General features: G+C 42.3%; 1 protein-coding gene across 6 annotated transcripts; it reads left to right on the top strand.

Annotated features, from left to right (window-relative positions):
• Positions 1–1,109: 1,109 nt before the first annotated feature.
• On the top strand, positions 1,110–25,210 carry FAM221A (family with sequence similarity 221 member A). Of its 6 annotated transcripts, XM_074379617.1 has the most exons (9): positions 1,110–1,224; positions 5,878–6,051; positions 10,390–10,580; positions 13,050–13,256; positions 15,376–15,483; positions 17,960–18,042; positions 21,156–21,307; positions 24,180–24,248; positions 25,110–25,210. In XM_074379617.1, the coding sequence occupies exons 1-8, from the start codon at positions 1,160–1,162 to the stop codon at positions 24,235–24,237; spliced, it is 1,038 nt and encodes a 345-aa protein (XP_074235718.1). In that variant the 5' UTR covers positions 1,110–1,159; the 3' UTR covers positions 24,238–24,248; positions 25,110–25,210. The 6 variants fall into 6 exon arrangements, 5 of the variants coding, with proteins under 5 accessions (XP_074235718.1, XP_074235717.1, XP_010343982.1 ...); XR_012512175.1 differs by lacking the exon at positions 21,156–21,307; XM_074379616.1 differs by having other exon boundaries at positions 24,180–25,210.
• The last annotated feature ends 140 nt before the right edge of the window (positions 25,211–25,350 follow it).

Genomic DNA, 25,350 nt, shown 5'->3' on the forward strand with positions numbered 1-25,350 from the left:
AATCCGTGGGGGTGGGGGGAGAAAAAAAAGGTAAAATGGGCAGCAGCAAACTGCAGGTGTGATAGGAGAGTTACTAAACTGAGATCTGTCTCCTAAAAAGTGGATCCGATTTCAGGATCACTCATTTATCTGATTGTCAAGAACGCCTCTGAACAGGAGGAAGACTCTGGGGAGAGGGTGGGAGATGTTGAAAGAGCACCGAGAAGGGAGGAGGTGGCACCCAAACAATTTGTTTACATAATGTTTTCTGGACCTGAAATACGTAGAAACGTACTTTGAAAATAAAATCCTGTGCTGAAGTTTAATTATTTTTCTTACGGTTTGCAGATTCTCCCTCCTAGATAATTTACAGAGGGCGCTGAAGCGGATCCCCTGGGAGCTTCAGAGTTTATGACTCTTCCTGTATTTTTAAATTTTCTGTAGAGACAGGATTTCCTACTTCTTTTCCACAATGTGCTAAGTCAAATTATGGCCAAATTACCAATCGCATGGTAATTCAGCTTCTAAATGTATTTGGTAGAGTGTTTCCAAACGTTAAAAAAAAAAAAAGTATCTAAATTGTTTTTACTTGGTTCTCTTTAAATAAGTGATTCGGTTCCTTTGAAGAACACTGTTGCTTTAGCATCCCCCAAAGTGAACGAGACACCCAGGATTACTGATTTACATCACAGTTTTAAAAAATGCCAATACTGGAAACAGTTAAGGAGAGGCGGGCCTCAAACTAAAGCAGAACCCTCTCAAAACCAGTTATATTTCAAGAGATGGATTAAGCGAAAAGAGCTGTACAAGGAAATAAGCCATTTTCTATGCGCCTATAAAACGCAAGGCACTGCACTCCCTCCTCACTTGGTAATTTACAAGAAGACTCGCAGGTCCAGGGAAACGGAGAGGGGAACAGGGGCAAGGGTCGCGGAGGGCGGCAAACTGCACTCCAAGCGGCGCGGGGCTGCGCTGGAGACATGCGTTCGGGTGCAGGGCGCCCCACGGCCAGGCAGGGGCGCGCGTCCTGCGCGGTAGCGGCGCGCGGCGTCCTCGGGCTTCAGGCCGGGCCAATCGGGAGGCGGGCGGGAGGGGGCGCGGCGCCGGGAGAGGCGGGGCTGGGTCGGGCTTCGCTGTTCGCCGGCGCGTAGGATCGGCGCCTTTGGCTTCCCCGCCGGCCATGGAGCGGCTGACCTTGCCTCCCGGCGGCGCGGCGGCGGTGGACGAGTACCTGGAGTACCGGAGGTGAGGCTGTGGCTCCGGGCCGGCCTTCCGCCTCTCGGAGGGGCCGGGACCCTGGGGCTGGGGGCGCGGGCAGGAGCCGGGCGGGCGTCCGCGGGGGTTCTCGGAATCTGTGCATGGGGTGTTTGGGGAGGCCTAGATGAATTCCAGATTAGCCTTTCCCTAATTAAATATTGTAGGGTCACGCAGTTCTATGCAGGGATCAGTCTTCCGAAGCCATTTAAGAGGTGCCTCTCTTCCCTTCCAAGAAGGATGACTAACTCTAGATTGATGCAGACGTCCAGCTGTTTTTTAAATGGCCATTGAAGACCTACGCGTTAGCCCAGTATTAGGGCCAACCGTGAACTTCTGAACGCGCTCCCTACCCCCAGGTGCTGGTTTTAGGAGAAAGGCACCGACTGGTGTTTGGCGTTCCTTCGAAACTGGAAACCTAGCTGCTCCTTTGGCCTGAGGACACGGTTCATTGTCCCGGGTCCTGACCAAGGCTGGTGCACCTGCGGTGACGCGCTCCTTTTCCGCTTCCTGGGGTTTTTGTGGTCGCGAACCAGGGCGCATGGGAAGTCCTGGGGAAGACCGGCAGAGGACGCGGAGTTTTGGCGGGAGGATGTGTGTGTACAAGCAGAGGGGAGAAGCTCCAGGCTTTGCCCGGGACGCTGGAGCGAGAGACAGGGCCTTCTCTGTGGGATCGTGGGCAGCCCGGATCCTGAGGTGTGTGTGCAGATGAACCACCAGCTGACTGCGCTCCCCGACTCTGACTGCCCCGTTGGTGTAGTTTTGGGTAACCCTTAGAACTGCCTGGAGATTCTAAGCCAGAAGAAGAAGGCCTAGGAACTTGATGAGGTCAGATCCCAGGCCTGGTTCAGGGTCAAAACAGCCACCATCCCGTCTTCCCTTGTAGCAGAGCCGGCTCCGTGAGCCTCCAGTTCTCCGGAGCTTTTCCCTGGGAGGAAGTTGCCGGAGCTGGTGTTGACTGACAATTTGTGTATAGATAGTGAATTGTGGGCCTCCAGTTGACTCTCGTCTAGCCCCAAACATGTTAGGGGCAGACCTCGTGGGAAATTATGTATTTATTTATTTTATCGACACAGGGTCTGACTCTGTTGCCCAGGCTGGAGTGCAGTGGCGCCATCTCGGCTTATCGCAATCTCCTTCTCCCAGGTTGAAGTGACTCTCCTGCTTCAGCCTCCCGAGTAGCTGGGACTCCAGTCGCGTGCCATGACGCCCAGCTACCTTTTGTATTTTCTGTAGACACGGGATTTCACCATATTGCCCAGGCTGGTCTTGAACTCCTAGGCTCAAGCTGTCTGCCCGCCTCTGCCCCAAGTGTTGGGATTACAGGTTTGAGCCACCGCACCCAGCTGGGAAATTATTTTTGCAAGCATAAATAACTGGAAACACTTCCCTCTGAAAGAGATTATCAGGTCCTTTACTGACATCAGAATTTTGGAAAAGTGGGGAAAACAGAACTTGAGTGCCTAGATATGAAAGGGTGGACTGGGAAGGTGGGGTGGGAAGATGAGTCAGAATACGAGTTTAGAAGGAAACAAACTTTCCTTCCTAAGAGTTTTCCTCCATTTGGTCTTGCCTAGGTACTTTGGTGGGAGTCAGTTGAGAGGGAAAGCATATGGCCTTGTTACTCACAGTATGGGAGGCACTGACCAGTGTCCTGGCATCACCTGGGAGCTTGTTAGAAAAGCGGAATCACGGGCCCACTCTAGACCTGTTATTATTTATTATTTTCAGACAGAGCCTCACTCTGTCACCCATGCTGGAGTGCAGTGGCGCCCGTAATGGCTGAGGGCAACCTTGACTTCCTGAGCTGAAGTGACTCACTCACCTCAGCCTCCTAATTGGGGCTACAGGCATGTATCACCACACTCGGCTAATTTTTAAATTTTTTGTAGAGATGGGGTCTCACTATGATGCCCGGGCTCATCTTAAGATCCTGTCCTTAAGCAGTCCTTCCACCTCAGCCTCCCAAAGTGCTGGGATTACAGGTGTGAGCCACCATACCTGGCCTTATCTTGTATGTGTGTGTGTATACGTGTGTGTGTGTATGTGTGTATCTTTTTTTTTTTTTTTTTTTATGTGGAGTCTCGTTCTGCTGCGTAGGCTGGAGTGCAGTGGTGCCATCTTAGCTCACTGTAACCTCTGCTTCCGCAGTTCAAGCAATTCTCAGTGCCTCAGTCTCTGGAGTAGTTGGGATTAGGCACCTACCACCACGCCCAGCGAAATTTTGTCTTATTGATAGAGACGGGTTTTGCCATATTGGTCAGGCTGGTCTTGAACTCCTGACCTCAAGTGATCCGCCTGCTTCAACCTCCCAAAGTGCTGGGATTACAAGCGTGAGCCACTGCGCTGTGAGTCTTAGTCTGCATTTGTACAAGATCCCCTGGTGATTCTGTAAGTACAATAAAATTGGAGTTGCACTGGTTTAGAACTTAAATACCAATGACATCTAACTTTTAAAAGACCTTTTAAAGATCTGCATCTATCATAAGATCTTAATACCTGTTGGTATTCTTGATAGCTACAAGAAAGTGAAATGGCTGGGCTCAGTGGCTCACGCCTGTAATCCCAGCACTTTGGGAGGCCGAGGCCGGTGGATCATGAGGTCAAGAGATCGAGACCATCCTGGTCAACATGGTGAAACCCCCTCTCTACTAAAAATACAAAAATTAGCTGGGCATGGTGGTGTGCACCTGTGGGGCTAGCTATGCAGGAGGCTGAGGCAGGTGAATCACTTGAATCCGGGAGGCGGAGGTTGCAGTGAGCTGAGATTGAGCCACAGAGCAAGACTCCATCTCAAAAAAAAAAGAAAGTGAAATAGCCCAAAATTTATCTCAGAATTAAATGCTCTTTGTGTTTTTTTTTTATTTTTTATTTTTTTACTATTATGTATCTAGATTGTTTATGTAAGGAAGATGGTTGTGATTATTTTATAGCTTATAAATTGGTTTTTCTTTTTTTTGTTTTAGTGGCAAGCAGGTAGAGCAATGGTTTTTATTTTCTACCTTGGCTAAAGGCTTCAAAGTACGGAAAAAAGCACGTATTGTACAAAAAAGTATATAGCATTCTACAAACAACACTTTTTGTGACTTTTCAAGGGGAGTATTTCCAGGGAGAAATGTCTTCAGTTTTGAAAAACTTCTTTTAATCGTGCTTTCTTTTCCTCCAGGGAGGCCAACTCTTACTTTCTTTTCATAGAAATAATGAGGGCTTAATGTTTTCACATAAAATTTTGGGTTCTTTCTTCTGAAGTTAAACAATGATAAATCTGAATACCTAACACACAGCTGTGGTTTGAGCTTGTGTTGAACCAAGCGTGTATGTAGGTTCCACATTAGTTTAAACTCCTGGCCAGGGTTTGGAGACAGGTAGGAAAATTAGTCATGGTGGCTTCTGCTTTGATACTTTTTTGTATTTCTTTTTGGATACATTTTTAAAGCAGGAAAATGTTAGAATTTTTAGCAGTTAAACCTCTACTTTTAATGAGAAGAATGAGCATCTTTGCTTCAGTATCAGAGGAAAAACTGAGATGAATATGTGGTAATTCTCTGTTGATAAACCTGGATCAGTAAAGTCATGTTATGAATTCACTGTCTTTCCTATTTATAATCATCCCATATAGAAAGCATAGGGGAGAAAGATTTCTTTTCTCAGCCACCACGAGGGTCATGGCTGAGGCACGTGCGATTCCAGATCAAACAGAGGGTCGGGCTGCGTCTTCTCTCGGCCCAATAATTCGATGCAGATGAACTGAGAAAGAAGGGAGTTTATTTCTGTAACTAGGTATAGGGAGAAGGCCTGAAAGATATCACCAGACCAACTCAAAATTACAAAGTTTTCCAGAGTTTATATACCTCCTATGCTATATGTTTACATGTAAGTGTGCATTTGTCTAAAGACATAAGTGATTAACATAAGTTGACCCAATTCAACTTTAGTAATATAGATTACTAAATACATAAGTGATTAACTTGTCTTTAGTAATCTATATCTAAAATCTGAGTAATTATATATTTAAAATATATATCTGAGTAGTCTATATCTAAAATCTTTAGTAATCTGTATCTAAAATCACTTATGTCTAAAGACGTAAGTGATTAACTTACGTCTTTAGTAGTCTGTATCTAAAACCTGAGTCCTGAAGACCTTTCTCTGGAGCCTCGGTAAATTTACTTAATCTAAATGGGTCCAGGTGCTGGGTTGATTACCCTTATCTTGTCTCCTGCTAAATCATGGACATCTGGGGAGTTCCTTCAGACCGACAATGAACTTGTTTGTGGAGGTCTGGGGAGTTTCTTCAGACCCCCAATAAACTTGTTAGTCCTAAACGGGTCCTTTAAGAATTCCTTTGTTATCTTGTTATGCTTCAAGGCCCAGAAAAGGCCTAGGCAAAACTCTTGGTGGGCTTTTATTACATTCCAGCTTTTGGATAAGGACACTGGCTCTATCAGCTTTTAATGTTTAACTTAACTACTCATTCAGTGCCGAAACAGTTGTTTCGGAGATGTGGCCTGCCACCCCTGTAAGAAAGGACAGATGTACAGAATAAAAGCTTACAAACTTATTTAATATTTGCAGTGGCCTGGTTATTGCTTGCCTGGAAAATAAATACTCAAAGTTTAAGAGAAATATATTTTTTTGTTGTAGAATTGTTGGTGAGGATGATGGAGGGAAACTTTTTACTCCTGAAGAATATGAAGAATACAAAAGAAAAGTTTTACCTCTGCGCCTACAGAACAGATTATTTGTGAGCTGGCGGTCACCAACTGGGATGGATTGTAAACTTGTGGGCCCAGAGACACTGTGTTTTTGTACACATAGGTAAGATATTTTATTGCTACGTTTTCTGATAATTAGAAAATAAAAAGCTAAGCATATCTTACTTCTACAAAGGAAACTGTGATGATTGAGAAACATGTAACAATTGTCTTTTATACAGTAGAGTAGGAATTACCAGCTGGGCATGGTGGCTCACGTCTGTTATCTCAGAACTCTGTGAGGCCGAGGCAGGAGGACCACTTGAGTCCAGGAGTTGTAGTCTGCAGTGAGCTCTGATTGTGCAACTGCATTCCAGCCTGGGCGACAGAGTGAAACTTTGTCTCTTAAAAAACAAAATTATCTAAAGGTTTTTTTTTGTTTGTTTTTTTTTTTTTTCTTTTTGAGATGGAGTTTCGCTCTTGTTACCCAGGCTGGAGTGCAATGGCGCGATCTCGGCTCACCGCAACCTCCGCCTCCTGGGTTCAGGCAATTCTCCTGCCTCAGCCTCCTGAGTAGCTGGGATTACAGGCACGCGCCACCACGCCCAGCTAATTTTTTGTATTTTTAGTAGAGACGGGGTTTCACCATGTTGACCAGGATGGTCTCGATCTCTCGACCTCGTGATCCACCCACCTTGGCCTCCCAAAGTGCTGGGATTACAGGCTTGAGCCACCACGCCCGGCCAAGGTTTTAAAAACTATAATTAAAAAATTTCTGTCATATCCTATTAGAACTCATGATGGAGTCTATCACCGTAAGCAGTTCTCTTGCCACTGGTAAAAATGTTTGGTGGTCCTGTGGCTTTGCCAGGGGTCTTTCAGTTTGACTGGGGAGCAGAGTCTCCCCACATGTGGCATCACTGGAGAAGGTAGAGAATGGGTTATCAGATGGAGGAACTACTTTAAGCATTGCTTGAATTGATCCACATTGATCATGCTGTCCATCTGTAAGTATAAACATTTCTCCTCAAATTGACTAAATCGCCTTTCATACCTTAAGGAGCTGCTGTGTTGATACCTTTCTTTAAACAAACAAACACACTGTTTTATATTACTAATGGTCATGTTCCAAGAAAAGTGCCGAAAGGAAAGGAAGTAAGTGAGGCTCCAGTTTTTGACCTGAGTTGCCCGTATCTGCATTTGGCGTTTTGCTGTGTGTATGCTGTACTTTGAATTTTGCTACTGTCTCACAGTTGTAAAGTTCGGAATACCTAAGCTGCTTCAGAGAAAAGTCTCTGAACCTATTCTGTGTTTTCAGGTAGCAACTTTTTCTGTTCCAAGAGGAACCACCCTATTCTGATAGCAATTTCTGGGACTCTTTCACAGAGACTCTTTGTATAGTTCCTATTTACAGAGTTGCAGTTTGCCCGTTTGTTAGGCAGTTGCTAAGGTGAGTAATGTTGTATATAGATTGACTGTAAAGTTATTTAGCAACCCCAACTAAAACACTGAGGAATAATGGAGGATGAGGGATGTGTTGATATCTTTCAGCATTAAAGAAGGGTTTGGTAAGGTTTGTGATAGTTTTTTTTTTTTTTTTTTGAGACAGAGTTTCGCTCTTGTTACCCAGGCTGGAATGCAATGGCGCGATCCTCGGCTCACCGCAACCTCTGTCTCCTGGGTTCAGGCAATTCTCCTGCCTCAGCCTCCTGAGTAGCTGGGATTACAGGCACGTGCCACCATGCCCAGCTACTTTTTTGTATTTTTAGTAGAGACGGGGTTTCACCATGTTGACTAGGATGGTCTCGATCTCTTGACCTCGTGATCCACCCGCCTCGGCGTCCCAAAGTGCTGGGATTACAGGCTTGAGCCACTGTGCCCGGCTGGTTTGTGATAGTTTTATAGTTTATTCTTACACATATTTAGTGCCACTTTCTAATCTCTGTATAACTTACACAGCATGGACTTGAACCTCAAAATTGATCTAACTCAACTTTTTTTTTTTTTTTTTTGAGACAGGGTCTTACTCTGTCGCTCAGGCTGGAGTGCAGTGGCACGATCTTGGCTCACTGCAGCCTTGACCTCCTGGGCTCAAGTGATCCTCCTACCTCAGCCTCCCAAGTAGCTGGGACCACAGGTGTGTGCCACCATACCCAGCTAATTTTTGTATTTTTTTGTAGAGATGCAGTTTGGCTTTGTTGCCCAGACTGCTCTAGAACTCCTGGGCTCAAGTAATCTGTCTACCTCCGCCTTCCAAAATACTCGGATTACACTTGTGAGCCACCATGCTCAGCTGACCCAACTCAACTTTGATGGAGAAGTTAATATATTTAGTAGTGATCCACTCAGTGAGATCTTTTCCTAAACTCTTTTTCCCTACTATAAAAGTGATACATGATTATTAAGGAAAATGGGGAATATATAGAAACAAAGAGTATATTCTATATTCTATATAGGATATATAGAAGCAGCTCGCTACCCAAAACCAGCTGCTAATTTTTTTTTTTTTTTACAATATCTATAGGACTTTTTCTTTACATGGTCTGTTTAATTGTTGTTAATTATGTATGTGCATAAAATACTGAGCCAGTTTTTAATAACAGAATCACAGAAATATGTTTCCATGTTGTTATGTGCTGATCAAAAACAAGATTTTTAATACCTACCAGCTAGTCCAGCTAGTCCAGTGGTGTTTATCTGTGTTCCCCAGGCCTGTGAGGGAGGCTTGGGGGCGTACCAGGTGGAAGGGAAGGTTAGGGGAAGGGGAAACTCTGTTCTGTTCTTCCTCTTGCTGTAACTAATTCTGCATTTGTTTTATATATTCTGGTTCTGTAAAAGATTTTATTTTACAAAAAGATTTCACTAAGAGAGTTGAAAACTGTTGTCTAGTAATTTACCTACTGGTTCTTGTGTGTGTGTGTGTGTGTGTGTGTGTGTGTGTGTGTGCGCGCGCGCGTGTGTGTGTAATGTAGCTGATGTAAGTACTATTTGCCAATACTATTGGTATTATATTTATTGCATAAAGCTTTTTCTATATATGGAATTATTTTCTTAGGGTATATTTTCTGAAAATGAAATTTCTGGTTTAAAGAATAGACCTTTTAAAATTTCTTGAAACGTTATTATTATTATTATTATTATTATTTTTTGAGACGGAGTTTCTCTCTTGTTACCCAGGCTGGAGTGCAATGGTGCGATCTCGGCTCACTGCAACCTCCGCCTCCTGGGCTCAGGCAGTTCTCCTGCCTCAGCCTCCTGAGTAGCTGGGATTACAGGCACGCGCCACCACGCCCAGCTAGTTTTTTGTATTTTTAGTAGAGACGGGGTTTCACCATGTTGACCAGGATGGTCTCGATCTCTCGACCTCGTGATCCACCCGCCTCGGCCTCCGAAAGTGCTGGGATTACAGGCTTGAGCCACCGCGCCCGGCCCTTGAAACTTTATTAAATTATCAAATAGAATTTGTTCTTTTATAACACTTTTTTTTGGACAGCGTCTCCCTCTGTTACCCAGGCTGGAGTGCAGTGGTGCTGTCGCAGCCCACTGCAGCCTCTGCCTCCCGGGTTCAAGGGATTCTTCTGCCTCAGCCTCCTGAGTAGCTGGGACTACAGGCGTGTGCCACCACAATTGGCTAATTTTTGTATTTTTAGTAGAGATGGGGTTTCATCATGTTGCCCAGGTTGGTCTCAAACGCCTGAGCTCAAGTGATCCACTTGCCTCGGCCTCCCAAAGTGCTGGGATTATAGCCATGTGCCACCAGCGCCTGGCTCTTTTGTAACACTCTTGATAGCATTGTGTATTATATGTGGTTTTAAAAAACTTTGTTTTTTTTGCTAAGTTAAAGTGGCATCTCATTTTAATTTGCATTTCTTTGATTAATATTGAGAATAATAAATTTAGTATTATTTTACTCAATATCACCTTATGAGAAGGAAGTGAGTGGTCTATTTAAGAAAATTACTACTATAAGAAGGAGCTTTGGCTTTCAAAAATATTGATCATTTATTTTGAAGTCAAAAGTTATATTAAAATAAATTACATCAATACATGTTTATTGAATATATTTATATTTTAAGTAGCAAATATATGCAAATAAATTTAAATAACACACTTTGATAAAAATAACTTTTATAAAGAAAAATTTTCATACTCTTAGGTTGTGCTTCCATGTTAAGGAATTTGTAGAGGTAAGTATTTTAAGGAAATTATACGATATTTCTTTCTATTGCTGTGAAACAACTTCTTAAGTAACTAAAAATAGAAATTTAAAAGAGTGAAGATTTCCTCTGACTAAAGCAAGATAACTGATATAAGTACTACATGTAGGAGGTTTCGCCTTACTAACAAGAATAATAAAGCAATAACAATTTAAAAATCATATCTGCCTTTAATAGAATAGAAATTGTAATTTTATATAATACCTGCATTGTGTTTATACTTCTTTCTCTCTCTCTCTTTTTAGGTATAAACAACATAAAACTGACTTGGAGACGATTCCCCAGCAGCGCCCCATTGATCTGCCCTGCCGAGTGACTGGCTGCCAGTGCAGGGCTTACCATTATGTCCCCTTGAATGGTACCCAGCCCATTCGCTGCAGGTGCAAACACTTTGCTGATCAGCACAGTGCTGCGCCTGGCTTTACATGCAATGCCTGTGAGTTACATTATTATTAATACACAAACACAGAATGCTTCTATGTCTTCCTTATTTAATGTGCACAATATTTAATGTGCCTTTGTACTGGTCAGAGTTAATATTCAGTTGTATTAGTTGTAGAGTTAATATTCAGTTGTAGCATTAATATTAAGCAACTAAGGAAAATTCAATGGATAAATACTCCTCCATTTCATTTTTGTGGAAGAACTCAGAGTTAATGGTATGCGTGGTAATCATAAACCCTCATCTCATGTAGTTTAGATAATTTAATAGTAATGGATTTTAAAGAATTACCAGATGTGATCTGATTCTAATTTTTCAACACGGGAATTTAATCAACTAAATTCTATTCATAGATTTTAAAAAGGCATTTTATATGTCAAAAAATTTTTATGGTTTGCTGATAGATTAACATAGCATGATCATTTTAATGCTTTGTATGCAATAGCACCCTTACCTTAATACGTGTACCCAAATTCCAACCACTACCCCATATGCCTTTACACTAGATCAGGCATCCCCAAACTACGGCCTGTGGGCCGCATGCGGCCCCCTGAGGCCATTTATCCAGCCCCCCACCGCCCGCGGCACTTCAGGAAGGGGCACCTCTTTCATTGGTGGTCAGTGAGAGGAGCACAGTATGTGGCGGCCCTCCAAGGGTCTGAGGGACAGTGAACTGGCCCCCTGTGTAAAAATTTTGGGGACACCTGCACTAGATCGTCCATTGAACTAGGTAGGGTACCAGTCCATTAGTTTCCTTCAGGAGATAGTTAATCCAGTTGTTTTTGTAGTACTTTGAGTTGAAATCATATGATGAAATATGTAATAAAACATTTTTAATGACAGTGGCGGTAATAAATGTTTCATTGGCTGAATATGGAAGTAGTTGGAGAAAACTCATTTATTTATATACCTTGGTTCCCATATATATGTATATATATATTTTTGTTTGTTTTGTTTTGTTTTTTGAGACAGAGTTTTGCTTTTGTCACACAGTAGCATGATCTCGGCTCACTGCAGCCTTTGCCTCTGGGTTCAAGTGATTCTCCTGTCTCAGCCTCCCGGGTAGCTGGGATTACAGGCACCCACCACCACCCTAGCTAAGTTTTGTATTTTTAGTAGAGTTTTGCCATGTCGGCCAGGCTGGTCTTAGATTCCTGACCTCAGGTGATCTGCCCACCGCAGCCCCCAAAGTGCTGGGATTACAGACGTGAGCCAGCACACCTGGCTGTTCCCATGTATATTTGTCAGAGACGTGAGTGGGTAAAGATTTTGTTAATCGCATATTCTGGCTTCCATACAATATGGCTTGATTTTTTTATATAACTACTTTGTTAAGACATAATTTACATATCATACAGTTAACCAGTTTAAAATGTGCAGTTTAATGCTTTTTAATACATCCTCAGAGTGTATGTTGTGTAACCACCAGCACAATATACTTCAGAACATTTTTCTCACCCCCTAAAGAAACTCCATATTCACTATTATGGAGTCATTCCATATTTTTCCCTTTCCCCAGCCCTAAGCAATCTATAATCTACTTTTTGTCTCTGAATTTGCCAATTCTGGACATTTTATATAACTAGAATCATAGAATATGTGGTCTTTTGTGACTGGCTTCTTCATTTAGCATGGTGTTTTCATGATTCATCCATGTAGCCTATATCAATACTTCTTTGCTTTTTATTGCTGAAGAAGATTCCACTGCATGCTTTCTGTGTCTACAGGTTGGTCTTCCAATGTGGCTTTTTTGGGGAGTTGATCTGTAGGAAGATTATCTCTTCACCTGGTGGTGGCCACTGGGTTGTCCCTGCCATGCCTGCTTTTAATTCAGTTTGTGAGGAGAGGGCCTGCATACCTGGCTCTTCAATTTCTTTTAGTCCTTGTTGCTTTTTGCGGGGCTGTTTTTTTTTCCCTATGGCATACCTGGTTACTGCTTCAGCATGTTTTACAAGTAAGCACAGTGGCTAGGAAGCAGTTCAGTGACTGGAGGTAAGAGTTATAGGGGCCAGAGGATCTAGATTCAAATGGCCTTAGCTAGGCTAAGGGTCTTTAGGGTAGACAAGTTAGTACCTTTAAGAATTTAACTCCTGACTGGGCGTGGTGGCTCACACCTTTAATCTTAGCAGTTTGGAAGGCCGAGGCAGGCGGATCATGAGGTTAGGAGTTTGAGACCAGCCTGACAAACATGGTGAAACTCATCTCAAGACCAGCCTCACAAACATGGTGAAACCCATCTCTACTAAAAATACAAAAATTAGCTGAGTGTGGTACCGTATGCCTGTAGTCCCAGCTATGTGGGAGGCTGAGGCAGGAGAATTGCTTGAACCCAGGAGGCGGAGCTTGTGATGAGCCAAGAGTGTGCCATTGCACTCCAGCCTGGGTGACAGAGCAAGACTCAGTCTCAAAAAAAAAAAAAAAAAAAAGAAAAAAGAATTTAACTCCTTTTCCATGTTGATTCAGGTTCCAAGTGTTCTGGATTCCATAGCTGCTTCACTTGTGCTTGTGGTCAGCCTGCATATGCCCATGACACAGTCGTGGAAACTAAGCAAGAAAGATTGGCTCAGGGAAAACCAGTGGGACAGGATGTTCCTTATGCAGCCATGGGAGGATTAACTGGTTTCAGCTCGCTGGCAGAAGGCTACATGCGATTAGATGACAGTGGGATTGGTAAGTGATACTATATGAAATGTGAGCCTGTCGTTTTTATGTGTTAACAATAGTGGAGCCTTATATTTGTTAAGCACTTTATAGCATTTTGGGAGGCCGAGGCAGGCAGATTGCTTGAGCCCAGGAGTTTGAGACCAGCCTGGCAACATGGCGAAACTCTGTCTCTACAAAAATACAAAAAATTAGCTGGGTATGGTATCATGTGTGTGCCTGTAGTCCCAGCTACTTGGTGAGGGCTACATCCCACCTGAGCCTGAGATTTAGAGGTTGCAGTGAGCTGTGATAGTGCCATTGCCCTAGCCTGGGGACAGAGAGAGACCCAGCCTCAAAAGAAATAAATAAAATGTTATACCTTTATGGGGCAGCTCTGTTATAATCTTATGGGGCCACCATTGTATATGTAGCCCATTGTTGACCAAAATGTCTTATGTGACACATGATTGTATAAAGAAAGAAAACCTCTTCCTTTTGGTCCATGAAAGAAGGTGGGGTGAAGAAAGGAGAGAGTGACGAAAGGAAATAATAGAGGTTTTTATCCTGATTTCAGGTATGGAGGAACCTAGGGGCAGAGGGACTCCATGGTTATCTATTAGCCACATGGCTATCTAGAGTGAGGAAACCTCTGGCTGGAATTTGGTTCTTTTTTGATGCTGAAGGAGTCCATAATTCCCAGTTCTCCCAGGGGTGCTGAGAAGGCAGCTAACCTGTGAGTGAGCCTGCCATGCCACCTGTCATAAGCAGGGGGCAGAGCTGGAGGTGGGTCCTGAAAGCTGAGGGACTCAATAGAAGAAGTGACAGGCATTGAGGGAGTCTGTACCTCCAGTGGGAGCAAGCATGAGGCTAGGAGGCTGTATCAAGCTGAGAGACCAACTTATTAAATACAAGTTGAGCATTTGAGATCAGTAGCACATGCAGCCACCAGAGGGCAGCACAAAGACCTGTGTGGACCAGAGCACCTTCTGTCAGATTCCCACATGCCCCATGAGAGCCACTGGGGATAGGAGAGGGGAGAGACAGAGCAGTTGTCCCACATTGTCTCTGTTTTAAGATAGGGCTAACTTCTAACCCAATTAGGACTAAACGTTCACTTGCTTTCCTTCATCTGTGATACAGGGTTAGGAGTATTGGGGGAAGGTGGTGGCTTATGAAGAAGACAGAGTAGCTACACATTTTCTCTGCAGCTTCCTTCCTTTCAGTCCAAAACTCAGTGTATTCAGCAATTGGTCTTTGTAGTGTATGGTTTGGAGTTGTGGATGTTTCCTCATTTCATTGAAGAGGTACTTTCTTTTTATTTTTCTTACTTTGTTTTTAGATGGTTTCCTAGTAAGGAATGGAGTAAAAATACACTTACTCTACCCTTTTCAGCCAGAGGTACCTTACTATGAATGTCTTGCTTTTGACAGTGTTTTGTAAGTATTATATATTAGGGTTTTGAACTTCTATGCTAACATAGGTACATAATATTCTTTTTTCTGTGAAAAAGGTCTCAGAAATGTGCAGAATACTTTACGCATTTACCTTTACATGTCAGACAAAAATCTAAATGAAAAGATAGGGTCTCACTCTGTTACCCAGGCTGGATCCAGTGAAGTGATGTGATCATAGCTCACTGCAGCCTCAAATTCCTGGGCTCAAGTAATCTTCCTGCTTTACCCTTCCAAGTAAGTAGGACTATAGGCACTTGCCACCATGCCCAGCTAATTTTTGTTGTTGTTGTTGTTTTAGAGATGAGGTCTCCCTATGTTGCCAAGACTGGTCTTGAACTCCTGGCTTCAAGTGAACCTCTTGCTCTGGCTTTCCAAAGTGTTGGGATTATAGGCACGAGCCATTGCACCCTGTCTAAAAATTTTTTTATAGGGGGAATTTCTATTGATTGTGCTGAGATTCCAATTTATTTTACATTAGAAGTAATAACTTGTGGCTGGGCATGGTGGCTCACGCCTGTAATCCTAGCACTTTGGGAGGCTGAGGTGGGTGGATCACCTAAGCTCAGGAGTTCAAGACCAGCCTGGCCATCATGGTGAAACCTCATCTTTAAAAAAAAAAAAAAAAAAGAGTAATAACTTGTTTGTATCCTTGTAAATGTTTAATTTTTATTTTCTATGTATTGTTTGCACAGGTGCACCTTCAGTGGAATTTTTAGAATCTCCCACTATGGCGGTAGACCATCCATTCCTAAAAGCATTTCAAGCATCATCTAGTTCTTCTCCAGAAACATTAACAGATGGTAATGAAATTAATTTAGAACTAATTTTGGATGTAGTCAATTAGAATATAGAGCTTTGATTTGTTTTCGAGGCTTCTTTTTTCCATTATTACGATACTTTAACTTCAAATTAATCTATCATTTTACTTTCTTTTATGTTAGCCGCACAACGAGAAAAAGCAAGCAACTTCATTTTGTATTGGGAAAAATAGCTAACTCTGAGAATTTTGAGGATTCTGATAATACTCTAAAGTTTTAAACCTTGTTCTGATACATGCCGTTGCTCTGGTGTTTGAATAAGAGAGCCCTCTCATGGACTAATCGCCTTTGGGTTTTCCCAAAGAGGCATAATCCAGTGATAACCGTAGGTTAGCAGGTTTTTATCATTTATAAATTAAGAGCAAGAAGAATTCATTTTTAATCACCAGTATGCTATATTTCCCTTATTGAAAACAAGAAGAATGAATTTGTATGACTTATTAGGTATTTAAAATTTAGTATTTTACAATATTTTAAAATGAGAATTTTCTTTGATTTATCTGTATTTTCACACACCTAGACATTCCTCACAAGGAATTTTAAGCCTGCTTGCAACATACGACTCAGTATATAATGATAAAATATATATAGAAGACAGAAGCCAAGAAGAGGGCACAATTGTGGCAGCTTTCCAGGTTGATGTAATTGCTTTGTTTAAATTTCAGTTTTGACTGAGGTTAGTGGCAGCCAAGGCAGAGAGGAAGGTGCAGTCAATTAAATGTTTTTTTTTTTTTTTATTATTAGACAGGGGGAAACCTGAGTTTCTCAGTGCTAATGAATGTTACACCAATGCTGGATTTTTTTTTTTTTTTTTTTTTTTTTTGAGACAACTTTTTGTTCTGTTGCCCAAGCTGGTGTGCAGTGGTGTGATCATGGCTCACTGTAACCTTGAACTTCTGGGCTCAAGTGATCTTCCTGCCTCAGCAGGAGTATGTAGCTCGGAGTATAGGTGTACCACCACACCTGGGTAATTAAAAATTTTTTTCTTGCAGAGGCAGAGTCTTGCTATGTTGACTAGGCTGGTCTCAAACTCCTGGCCTCAAGCTGTCCTCCTGCCTCAGCTTCCCAAAGCACTGGGATTACAGCTATGTCACTGCTCCAGGCCGGGCATGCTGGATTTGAAGTCTGTAGTGACCCTGAGTGATGAGTGGCCAAAGTGAAAGCTTTTTTTCAGCAAATACAGCAAATGGTTGCTTATTTCTGATAGTCACCTTTTCCTTTTTTTTTTTGAGACAGTCTTGCTCTGTTACCCAGGCTGGAGTGTAGGGGTGTGATCTTGGCTCACTGCAACCTCCACCTCCTTGACTCAAGTGATCCTCCTACCTTAGCCTCCTGAGTAGCTGGGACTACAGGATTGTACCACCATGCCCAGCTAAATTTTGAATTTTTTGTAGAGACAGAGTTTTGCCATATTGTCCAGGCTGGTCTCAAAACACCTGAGCTCAAGCAATCCACCTGCCTCTGCCTCCTCAGGTGCTGTGACTGCAGGTGTGAATCACTGTGCCCAGCCTGATAGTCACCTTTGATGAGTTGTGATACACCATTTTACTACATAAATGGCAATATACCATTATAATGCAACTCAGTGAAGATGAGTCTGGGAGAGGCTTGGCTCAAATGGTTTGATATGATCCAGAGATAGACCTAGAGTTTCCAGAGGAATAGGTAGATAACACACATTCTAAGCATCCCTTCTTACTCTTCTCAATAAGACTTGTCAAAGATAGTCGACAGTCTGTTGTTGTACTCTGTGGTGATTCTCTGGAGTTACATGTTTCCATGTTGCTGATTGAGGGTGAATTCATATGCTTTACAAACTAGAAGAACAAGTGTTCACGTTGCTATTCTGTTTTGGAATTGAAGGGACCCAATGAAGACATTCACCCTCAATGAAAGTGAACTTTTCTATGAAATTAGGCTCTTGGGGTACCTACCAAGAAAACTAGATTTTTTCCTACTGAAGCAATTTAAAAAATTCCTTTCAGCATATAATTTAGTGCTTGATCAGTTTTATGAAGTGAGTACCATGAAAAATGGCTAAAATAGTTAAATTCTGAAACATTTTGAGGCAGGTACTATCATCACTATGGCTGCCTATACCAAGCCTCAATAATTACTTTTATGCATTGTCTCAAAGTGTAACATGGATTTCTAGTTATACAATGTGAAAAGTAGTTGGACAAGACTAAGCATAGTCTTATACAGAATAGCTATATGGTGCTATTTAATATGAATGGTGGAATATTTGGAGAATGTTTGCTGTGAAAAACACTTTTGTCCTGTGATGCCATTCTCTCTGAAAGAGAATTAGGTAGTAGGACCAATTATTCATCTAGGCCATTTCTGGTTTGAAAAATAAACCATAATCACTTGGCAGGAGAAAATTTTTCTTTCTTTTATTTCAGGGGAATATGTAATGATGCAAATATGTTACTTAGACTTTTTTTTTCCTCATTAGTAGGTACAAGTAGTCAAGTTTCTTCGATAAGGAGACCTGAAGAGGATGATATGGCTTTCTTTGAAAGACGATACCAGGAAAGGGTAGGTTTTTGAGGAAATCCACTTGCATTAAGCATTTACTTGTAGCAAAAGCACTAGAACGATCATATATTGAATGTGGAACATCCTTGAAAATAATTTATAAAATCTTTACTTACAGTTGGTGTTAGGCCTTGAGGCTTATTAGAATAATTTGAATAGAAACAGGACTGGTGAATAACATGGTATTTAATACACTGGTTGATTTATGAAGGTTATAAACATTGGATAAATACACAACCAAAATAGTCAGTAATAAACATCAACATCAGCAGACTTACAAATTATATGTATCTCAAATTTCTTTTTTTATACATATACCTTTATTTTTTTTTTATTTTTATTTTATTTATTTTTTTTTTTGAGACGGAGTTTCGCTCTTGTTGCCCAGGCTGGAGTGCAATGGCGCGATCTCGGCTCACCGCAACCTCCGCCTCCTGGGTTCAGGCAATTCTCCTGCCTCAGCCTCCTGAGTAGCTGGGATTACAGGCACACGCCACCATGCCCAGCTAATTTTTTTAGTATTTTTAGTAGAGACGGGGTTTCACCATGTTGACTAGGATGGTCTCGATCTCTTGACCTCGTGATCCACCCGTCTCGGCCTCCCAAAGTGCTGGGATTACAGGCTTGAGCCACCGCGCCCGGCCACCTTTATTTTTTATTTAAAAATATTTGTCAAATAAACATTGAGTATATTTTGAATTCTTTTTTTTTTTTTTTGTGCAGTGGTGCAGTCTTGGCTCACTGCAAACTTTGCCTCCCAGGTTCAAGAGATTCTCCTGCCTCAGCCTCCCGAGTAGCTGGGACTAAGGTGCGCGCGGCCATGCCTGGCTAATTTTTGTATTTTTAGTAAAGACGGTTTCACCATTGGCCAGGATGGTCTGCATCTCTTGACCTCGTGATCTGTCTGCTTCAGCCTCCCAAAGTGCTGGGATTACAGGCGTGAGCCACCATGCCAGTTTAATTCTTAATATGTATTATTTATTCATCTTAGAGGCTTTTAGGTGTATCCAGACTCATTAAAATTACACAATATGTATCTGGGGGCAGCAGCTCACACCTATAATCCCAGGACTTCGGGAGGCCAAGGTGGGCAGATCACCTGAGATCATGAGTTCAGGACCAGCCTAGCCAACATGGAGAGACCCTATCTCTACTAAGAAAAAAACAAAAATTAGCTTGGCATGGTGGCACACGCCTGTAATCTCAGCTATTTGGGAGGCTGAGGCAGGAGAATTGCTTGAACCCAGGAGGCGGAGGTTGCAGTGAGCAGAGATCGCGCCACTGCACTCCGGCCTGGGTGACATTGAAACTCCATCTATTAAAAAAAAAAAAAAGTAATGGGCCGGGCGCGGTGGCTCAGGCCTGTAATCCCAGCACTTTGGGAGACCGAGGCGGGTGGATCACGAGGTCAAGAGATCGAGATCATCCTGGTCAACATAGTGAAACCCCGTCTCTACTAAAAATACAAAAAAATTAGCTGGGCATGGTGGCACGTGCCTGTAATCCCAGCTACTCAGGAGGCTGAGGCAGGAGAATTGCGTGAACCCAGGAGGCGGAGGTTGCGGTGAGCCGAGATCGCGCCATTGCACTCCAGCCTGGGTAACAAGAGCGAAACTCCGTCTCAAAAAAAAAAAAAAAAAAAAAAGTACTCAATATTCTTTAAGAAATGGAACATTAAACATAAACATATTTTAACAGTTTCTGGGACTCAACAAGTGTAGTCTTAATGTGCTCACTGCTTTAAGTAATGGTGACTCAGTTCACCAGTGTGTAAATGTCTTGGAGATAAGCATAGTGTTTTATTCACTCTTGTGTTTTCCCTAGCACCTAGCACAGTGAGTGCTTTGTATGTAATAAGTTTTTAATGAATTATGAATTTGCAGAAAATTGAAAAAAGTTAACACAAATGTAATTGATACTTTCGTACCTGTCAACTTCTTATACTTTTGGTATGTTTCATGGCCATGTTCATATTTGAGAGTTTTATTTTGTTTTTATGTTTTACTAGATGAAAGAATGTTGGCTTAATGAGGTATGGGAATAGTATTTCAGCTATATGGCTGCAAGTACTTTCTTTAGAGTTGTTTTGTGGGTGTCATTATCTCTCCAGCCAGGTAATAAACTCCACAAAAGTAAAGATACTCCTGCCACTTTTTGTTGTAGCCTCTTCAACTCTTAGACAAGAGCTTGTTGAGTAACTGAAAGTGTGGAAAAGTTGAACATTAAGAAAATTCAGGAAGTAAATTAGAGACAGAGTAGCTTAAGAATTTTGAAGTCGAAGGGGAGAGGTCTTAAGTCTGTTTGGACTGCTATAACAAAATACCATAAAGCTGGGTGGCTTTATAAACAACAGACATTTAGTGCTCACAGTTTCAGAGACTAGGAAGTCTAAGATCAAGGTGCAGCCGGGCACGGTGGCTCAAGCCTGTAATCCCAGCACTTTGGGAGGCCGAGACGGGTGGATCACGAGGTCGAGAGATCGAGACCATCCTGGTCAACATGGTGAAACCCCGTCTCTACTAAAAATACAAAAAATTAGCTGGGCGTGGTGGCTCGTGCCTGTAATCCCAGCTACTCAGGAGGCAGAGGCAGGAGAATTGCCTGAACCCAGGAGGTGAAGGTTGCGGTGAGCCGGGATCACGCCATTGCACTCCAGTCTGGGTAACGAGAGCGAAACTCCGTCTCAAAAAAAAAAAAAGATCAAGGTGCTGGCAGATTTGGTGTCTTGTGAAGGCCCACTTCCTGGTCTGCAGATAGCCTCTTCTTGCTGTGTCCTCATATGGTGAAAGGAACATGATGGGTCTTGAGGCTTCTTTTATAAGGCACTTATCCCATTCATGAGAGCTCTGCCCCCATGATCTAATCACTGCCCACAGGCCCCATCTCCTCATACCACTACACTGGGGGTTAGGATTTCAACATGAATTTTCCGGGGACAAAAACATTCAGACCACAGCAAGGGGAAAGAGGTGTGGTAGGATGTCAGTGAGGGAGATGAAATGGTCACAGTGATGGAAGGAAAGGCCAGCATCAAGGTTATAAACTTATAATCAAATCGGTCTTCATTTTTGGAACATACACACTCACAGCCAAGTTTTGGTTTTTCCTCACAGGCTTATGAGAAACTAGGTTCTAGAATTCCTTCCATCCCTTCTCCAGAAGACTGGAGTTTTGGCCGCCTTGAAAACATGCCAGTGGTGTTTGCTTGTGAGAAGATAAGGAGAGGAATTCTATTTGTGAATGTTTTAAAGGATATACCAGTCCTGTAAGATTGCATCTTTATTTATTTATTTTTTGAGACTGAGTTTCACTCTTGTTGCCCAGGCTGGAGTGCAACGGCGCGATCTCAGCTCTCTGCAACCTCCACCTCCCCGGTTCAAGTGATTCTCCTGCCTCAGCCTCCCAAGTAGCTAGGATTACAGGCATGCGCCACCACACCTAGCTAATTTTCTATTTTTAGTACAGATAGAGTTTCTCCATGTTGGTCAGGATGGTCTTGAACTCCCGACCTCAGATGATCTGGCTGCCTCGGCCTCCCAAAGTGCTGAGATTACAGTTGTGAGCCACCACATCCAACCAAGAATGCTTATTATAGGCCAGGTGCGGTGACTCAGCACTTTGGGAGGACAAGGTGGGTTGATCATGAGTTCGGGAGTTGGAGACCAGGCTGGTCAAAATGGTGAAACCCCGTCTTTACTAAAAATCCAAAAAAAAAAAAAAAAAAAAAAGAAAAGAAAGAAAATTTAGCTGGGAGTGGCGGCGTGCACCTGTAATCCCAGCTACTTAGAAGGCTGAGGCAGAAGAATTGCTTGCACCCGGGAGGTGAGGTTGCAGTGAGCCGAGATCATACCACTGCATTCCAGTCTGGGTGACAGATCAACGTTTTGTTTCGGGGAGCAGGGGTGAGATTGCTTAATATGAATAAACCTAGAATTTATGGATTTATGAGCTGTAGTTTATAACTTTGCAGCCTCTGTGATTTATAGATTTATGAGATATAGCTTATAAACTCTCTACCATGTGTGACTAATGGAGTATAAAAACTAAGAACTAAACTAAATAAATAACTAAATAAACTAAATAACTTTTTCTGAGGTGACATGTACCATACATGCTATTAGTACTTGTCTTTTACTGCAAAACCATTTGGATGATTAGGAAGCTGTGTGTCTGATAGTTCAGAGCCTCTTGCAAGAGCAATGCCATATGTATCTGGTTTTTGCTTGTCTTCTTTGCTAATAACATCTGGCTGGGAAGAATCTATGATTAGTGTAAGTCGACTTTGATAAGTGAGGCTTTTGTGGTCACATATTTTACCAGCCGCTTTTAGATACTATTGAAAAGTTGCTTTTATATTATCAGTTTAAGTTATTTTCTCCTGCTGTAGATGACTCTTGATCTCTTTTCCCCAAGAAAGGAGAATTTTATTAAGGAAACAAGTATCAAAGGTCTACTAGGTGCAAGGCACTGTATTCCTATCAGAAAATTTAACAAACAAACAAACAAAAAAGAAGATGAGGATGTATCTTTTTTCTTAAGACTCTAGATGGTTTTCTGGGTGTAGTTGTTCATGCCTGTAATCCCAGCACTTCGGGAGATGGAGGTGGGCAGATCACTTGAGGTCAAGAGTTCAAGGACAGCCTGGCCAACATAGTGAAACCCTGTCTCTACTAAAAATATAAAAATTAGTTGGGTATGGTGGTGCACACCTGTAATCCCAGCTACTGGGAGACTGAGGCAGCAGAATCACTTGAACCTGGGAGGTGGAGTTGCAGTGAGCTGAGATTGGGCCACTGCATTCCAGCTTGGGTGACAGAGACTGTCTCAAAAAGAAAAAAAAAAAAGACTCTAGATGGTAGATTGGTAGAGGGATGTATTTGCTAAGTGTTATTTCAAATGTCAAAACACTGCTTTGGCTTTTGTTTGTATTTTAGCATCTTTGCTTCTTAAAAACTTACATTCCTACAAATCTAACACTTGACTTTAAATGAGCAAGGAAAAGGGTCTCACATTTATTGAGTGCTTAAGTGCCTAGATCTTTATATATACTATTTATAACTTTAGAACAACTCCGAGGGGTACCTATTACTATGACATTTTTTTACAGATGTAAAACTGTTAAATAACTTGCCCCAAATGCTTAATAAATGGCAGAAGTAGGACTCAAATTCTTTTCTATTTGACATCAAAACCTGTAACTTTTGCTCTAGAATAGGGTATTTTTGGGGGTCCTTCAGATGACCTGTTGTTTGATACAGTTTGCAAGAATGGTATGAGTGTATGGTGTCTGAGGTTCCCAACCCAACTCAAAGAGGAGAGACAGGGAATAAATGTGGAGGAGACAGAGGTTACATTAATCTGGTTTTATGGTTGGGAACTTTTTTTACTTGTAGTTTGATGGGATTGGATAGACTGGTTTTGCCTCATTTCTTTTTCATTTTCTTTTTTGATATGGATTCTCACTCTGTTGTCCAGGCTGGTGTGCAATGGCACCATCTTGGCTCACTGCATCCTCCGCCTCCCGGTGAGAGGTGAGCCTCCTCAGTAGCTGAGACTACAGGCAAGTGCCACCATGCCTGGCTAATTTTTTGTATTTTTAGAAGAGATGGGGTTTCACCGTGTTAGCCAGGATGGTCTCGATCTCCTGACCTTGTGATCTACCCACCTCAGCTTCACTTTGGGATTCCCAAAGTGCTGGGATTACAGGTGTAAGCCACCACGCCCCCCGGCCTCTCTTGGTTTCTTTTTTTTTTTTTGAGACGGAGTTTCGCTCTTATTACCCAGGCTGGAGTGCAATGGCGCGATCTTGGCTCACCGCAACCTCCGCCTCCTGGGCTCAGGCAATTCTCCTGCCTCAGCCTCCTGTGTAGCTGGGATTACAGGCACGCGCCACCATGCCCAGCTAATTTTTTTGTATTTTTTTTTTTAGTAGAGACGGGGTTTCACCATGTTGACCAGGATGGTCTCGATCTCTGGACCTCGTGATCCACCCGCCTCGGCCTCCCAAAGTGCTGGGATTACAGGCTTGAGCCACCGCGCCCAGCCGGTTTCTTGATATTATTCCTATCACTTCAGAAGTTTGGAGGCCCTGCCTTCTTCTACCATGGACCTTGACCTCCTCTCCCCTTCTCTTGCAGGGGTAAGGCAGTGGGGTTGCCTCTGGAAATTGGTGTGTGTGAATATGAGTGGTGGTGAGTAAGAGGCAGGTAGGCTTTGTGTTCTCTGGGGTCTTTAATCCCACGGAAAATGTCTCTTTATGTCTAAAAAGTTAGAAGGCCATTGCTTAGGGTATGTGTGCTGCTTTTTTGCTTTAACTATAATAGAGGAGGACAAGACCTTCAGGAAGGTAACCAGGAATATAGAAACCAGGATTAACAGGAAACTATCCTTAAGGCAGTCCACGTTCCAGAGAGAATCCAGCTGGATTAGGTACATTTTGTAACTCTGTAGTGAATGTGCATAGGCTGGATGTAAGTTTAGGCATTTTAAGCACTTTTAATTAATTTTTTTTTTTTTGAGATGGAGTCTTGCTCTCTTGCCAGGCTGGAGTGCAGTGGCGCGATCTTGGCTCACTGCAACTTGCGCCTCCTGGGATCAAGCTATTCTCCTGTCTTAGCCTTCCGAGTAGCTGGGACTACAGGCACGTGCCACCACGCTCAGCTAATTTTTGTATTTTTAGTAGAGATGGGGTTTCACCATGTTGGCCAGGCTGGTCTCGCTCTCTTGACCTTGTGATCTGCCCACCATGGCCTCCCAAAGTGCTGGGATTATAAGCGTGAGCCACTGCGTCCAGCCAGCACTTTTAATGTTAGTGGCAATTGAAATTAATTTTTTTTCTCTAAAGCAATATTCATATGTTACTTTAATTAAAATGCTTCTGTAAAATTAAAATCAACCCATTTAAAAATATGTAATTATGTCCCTTTAAGAGATTTTGGCTTTAGTATTTGGCAGTTTAATAACTGTGTGGAATGGCTGTGACATGAATCTGAATGAGTTTTATGCAGGTTTTTTTTCTTTAGAATGGTTTACAAGTTATTATATCAATAAATATGTTAAATTTACAGATAAAAATGGAAAAGGCTGGTAAGCGGAAAGGAAAAGCTCCATTGCCATCAGCTACAAAACCTTCATGAAGACTGTTGGAGAAATTAAAACCATCATCCAAGTATATCTTTTTCATGTTTATTTAAATGTAATAATACAGTTTATTTTTCCTCAAATTATTTACTTTTTTACTGTATAAATGTTTTTTGCAATGTTTCCTTAATTTATTTAAATAACTAAAAATGCCTATTACTTTTGTCA

Source organism: Saimiri boliviensis, chromosome 10 (assembly GCF_048565385.1).
Source record: "Saimiri boliviensis isolate mSaiBol1 chromosome 10, mSaiBol1.pri, whole genome shotgun sequence".
Lineage (NCBI taxonomy): Eukaryota > Metazoa > Chordata > Mammalia > Primates > Cebidae > Saimiri > Saimiri boliviensis.

Excerpts from the sequence above, each read along its gene's own strand:
- FAM221A (XM_074379616.1), top strand. The coding sequence starts at position 1,160 with ATGGAGCGGCTGACCTTGCCTCCCGGCGGCGCGGCGGCGGTGGACGAG. Across the intron at positions 10,581-13,049 it reads TGGCTTTACATGCAATGCCT|GTTCCAAGTGTTCTGGATTC; the intron begins GTGAGTTACATT and ends ATGTTGATTCAG. Across the intron at positions 21,308-24,179 it reads TTAAAGGATATACCAGTCCT|GGGTAAGGCAGTGGGGTTGC; the intron begins GTAAGATTGCAT and ends CTTCTCTTGCAG.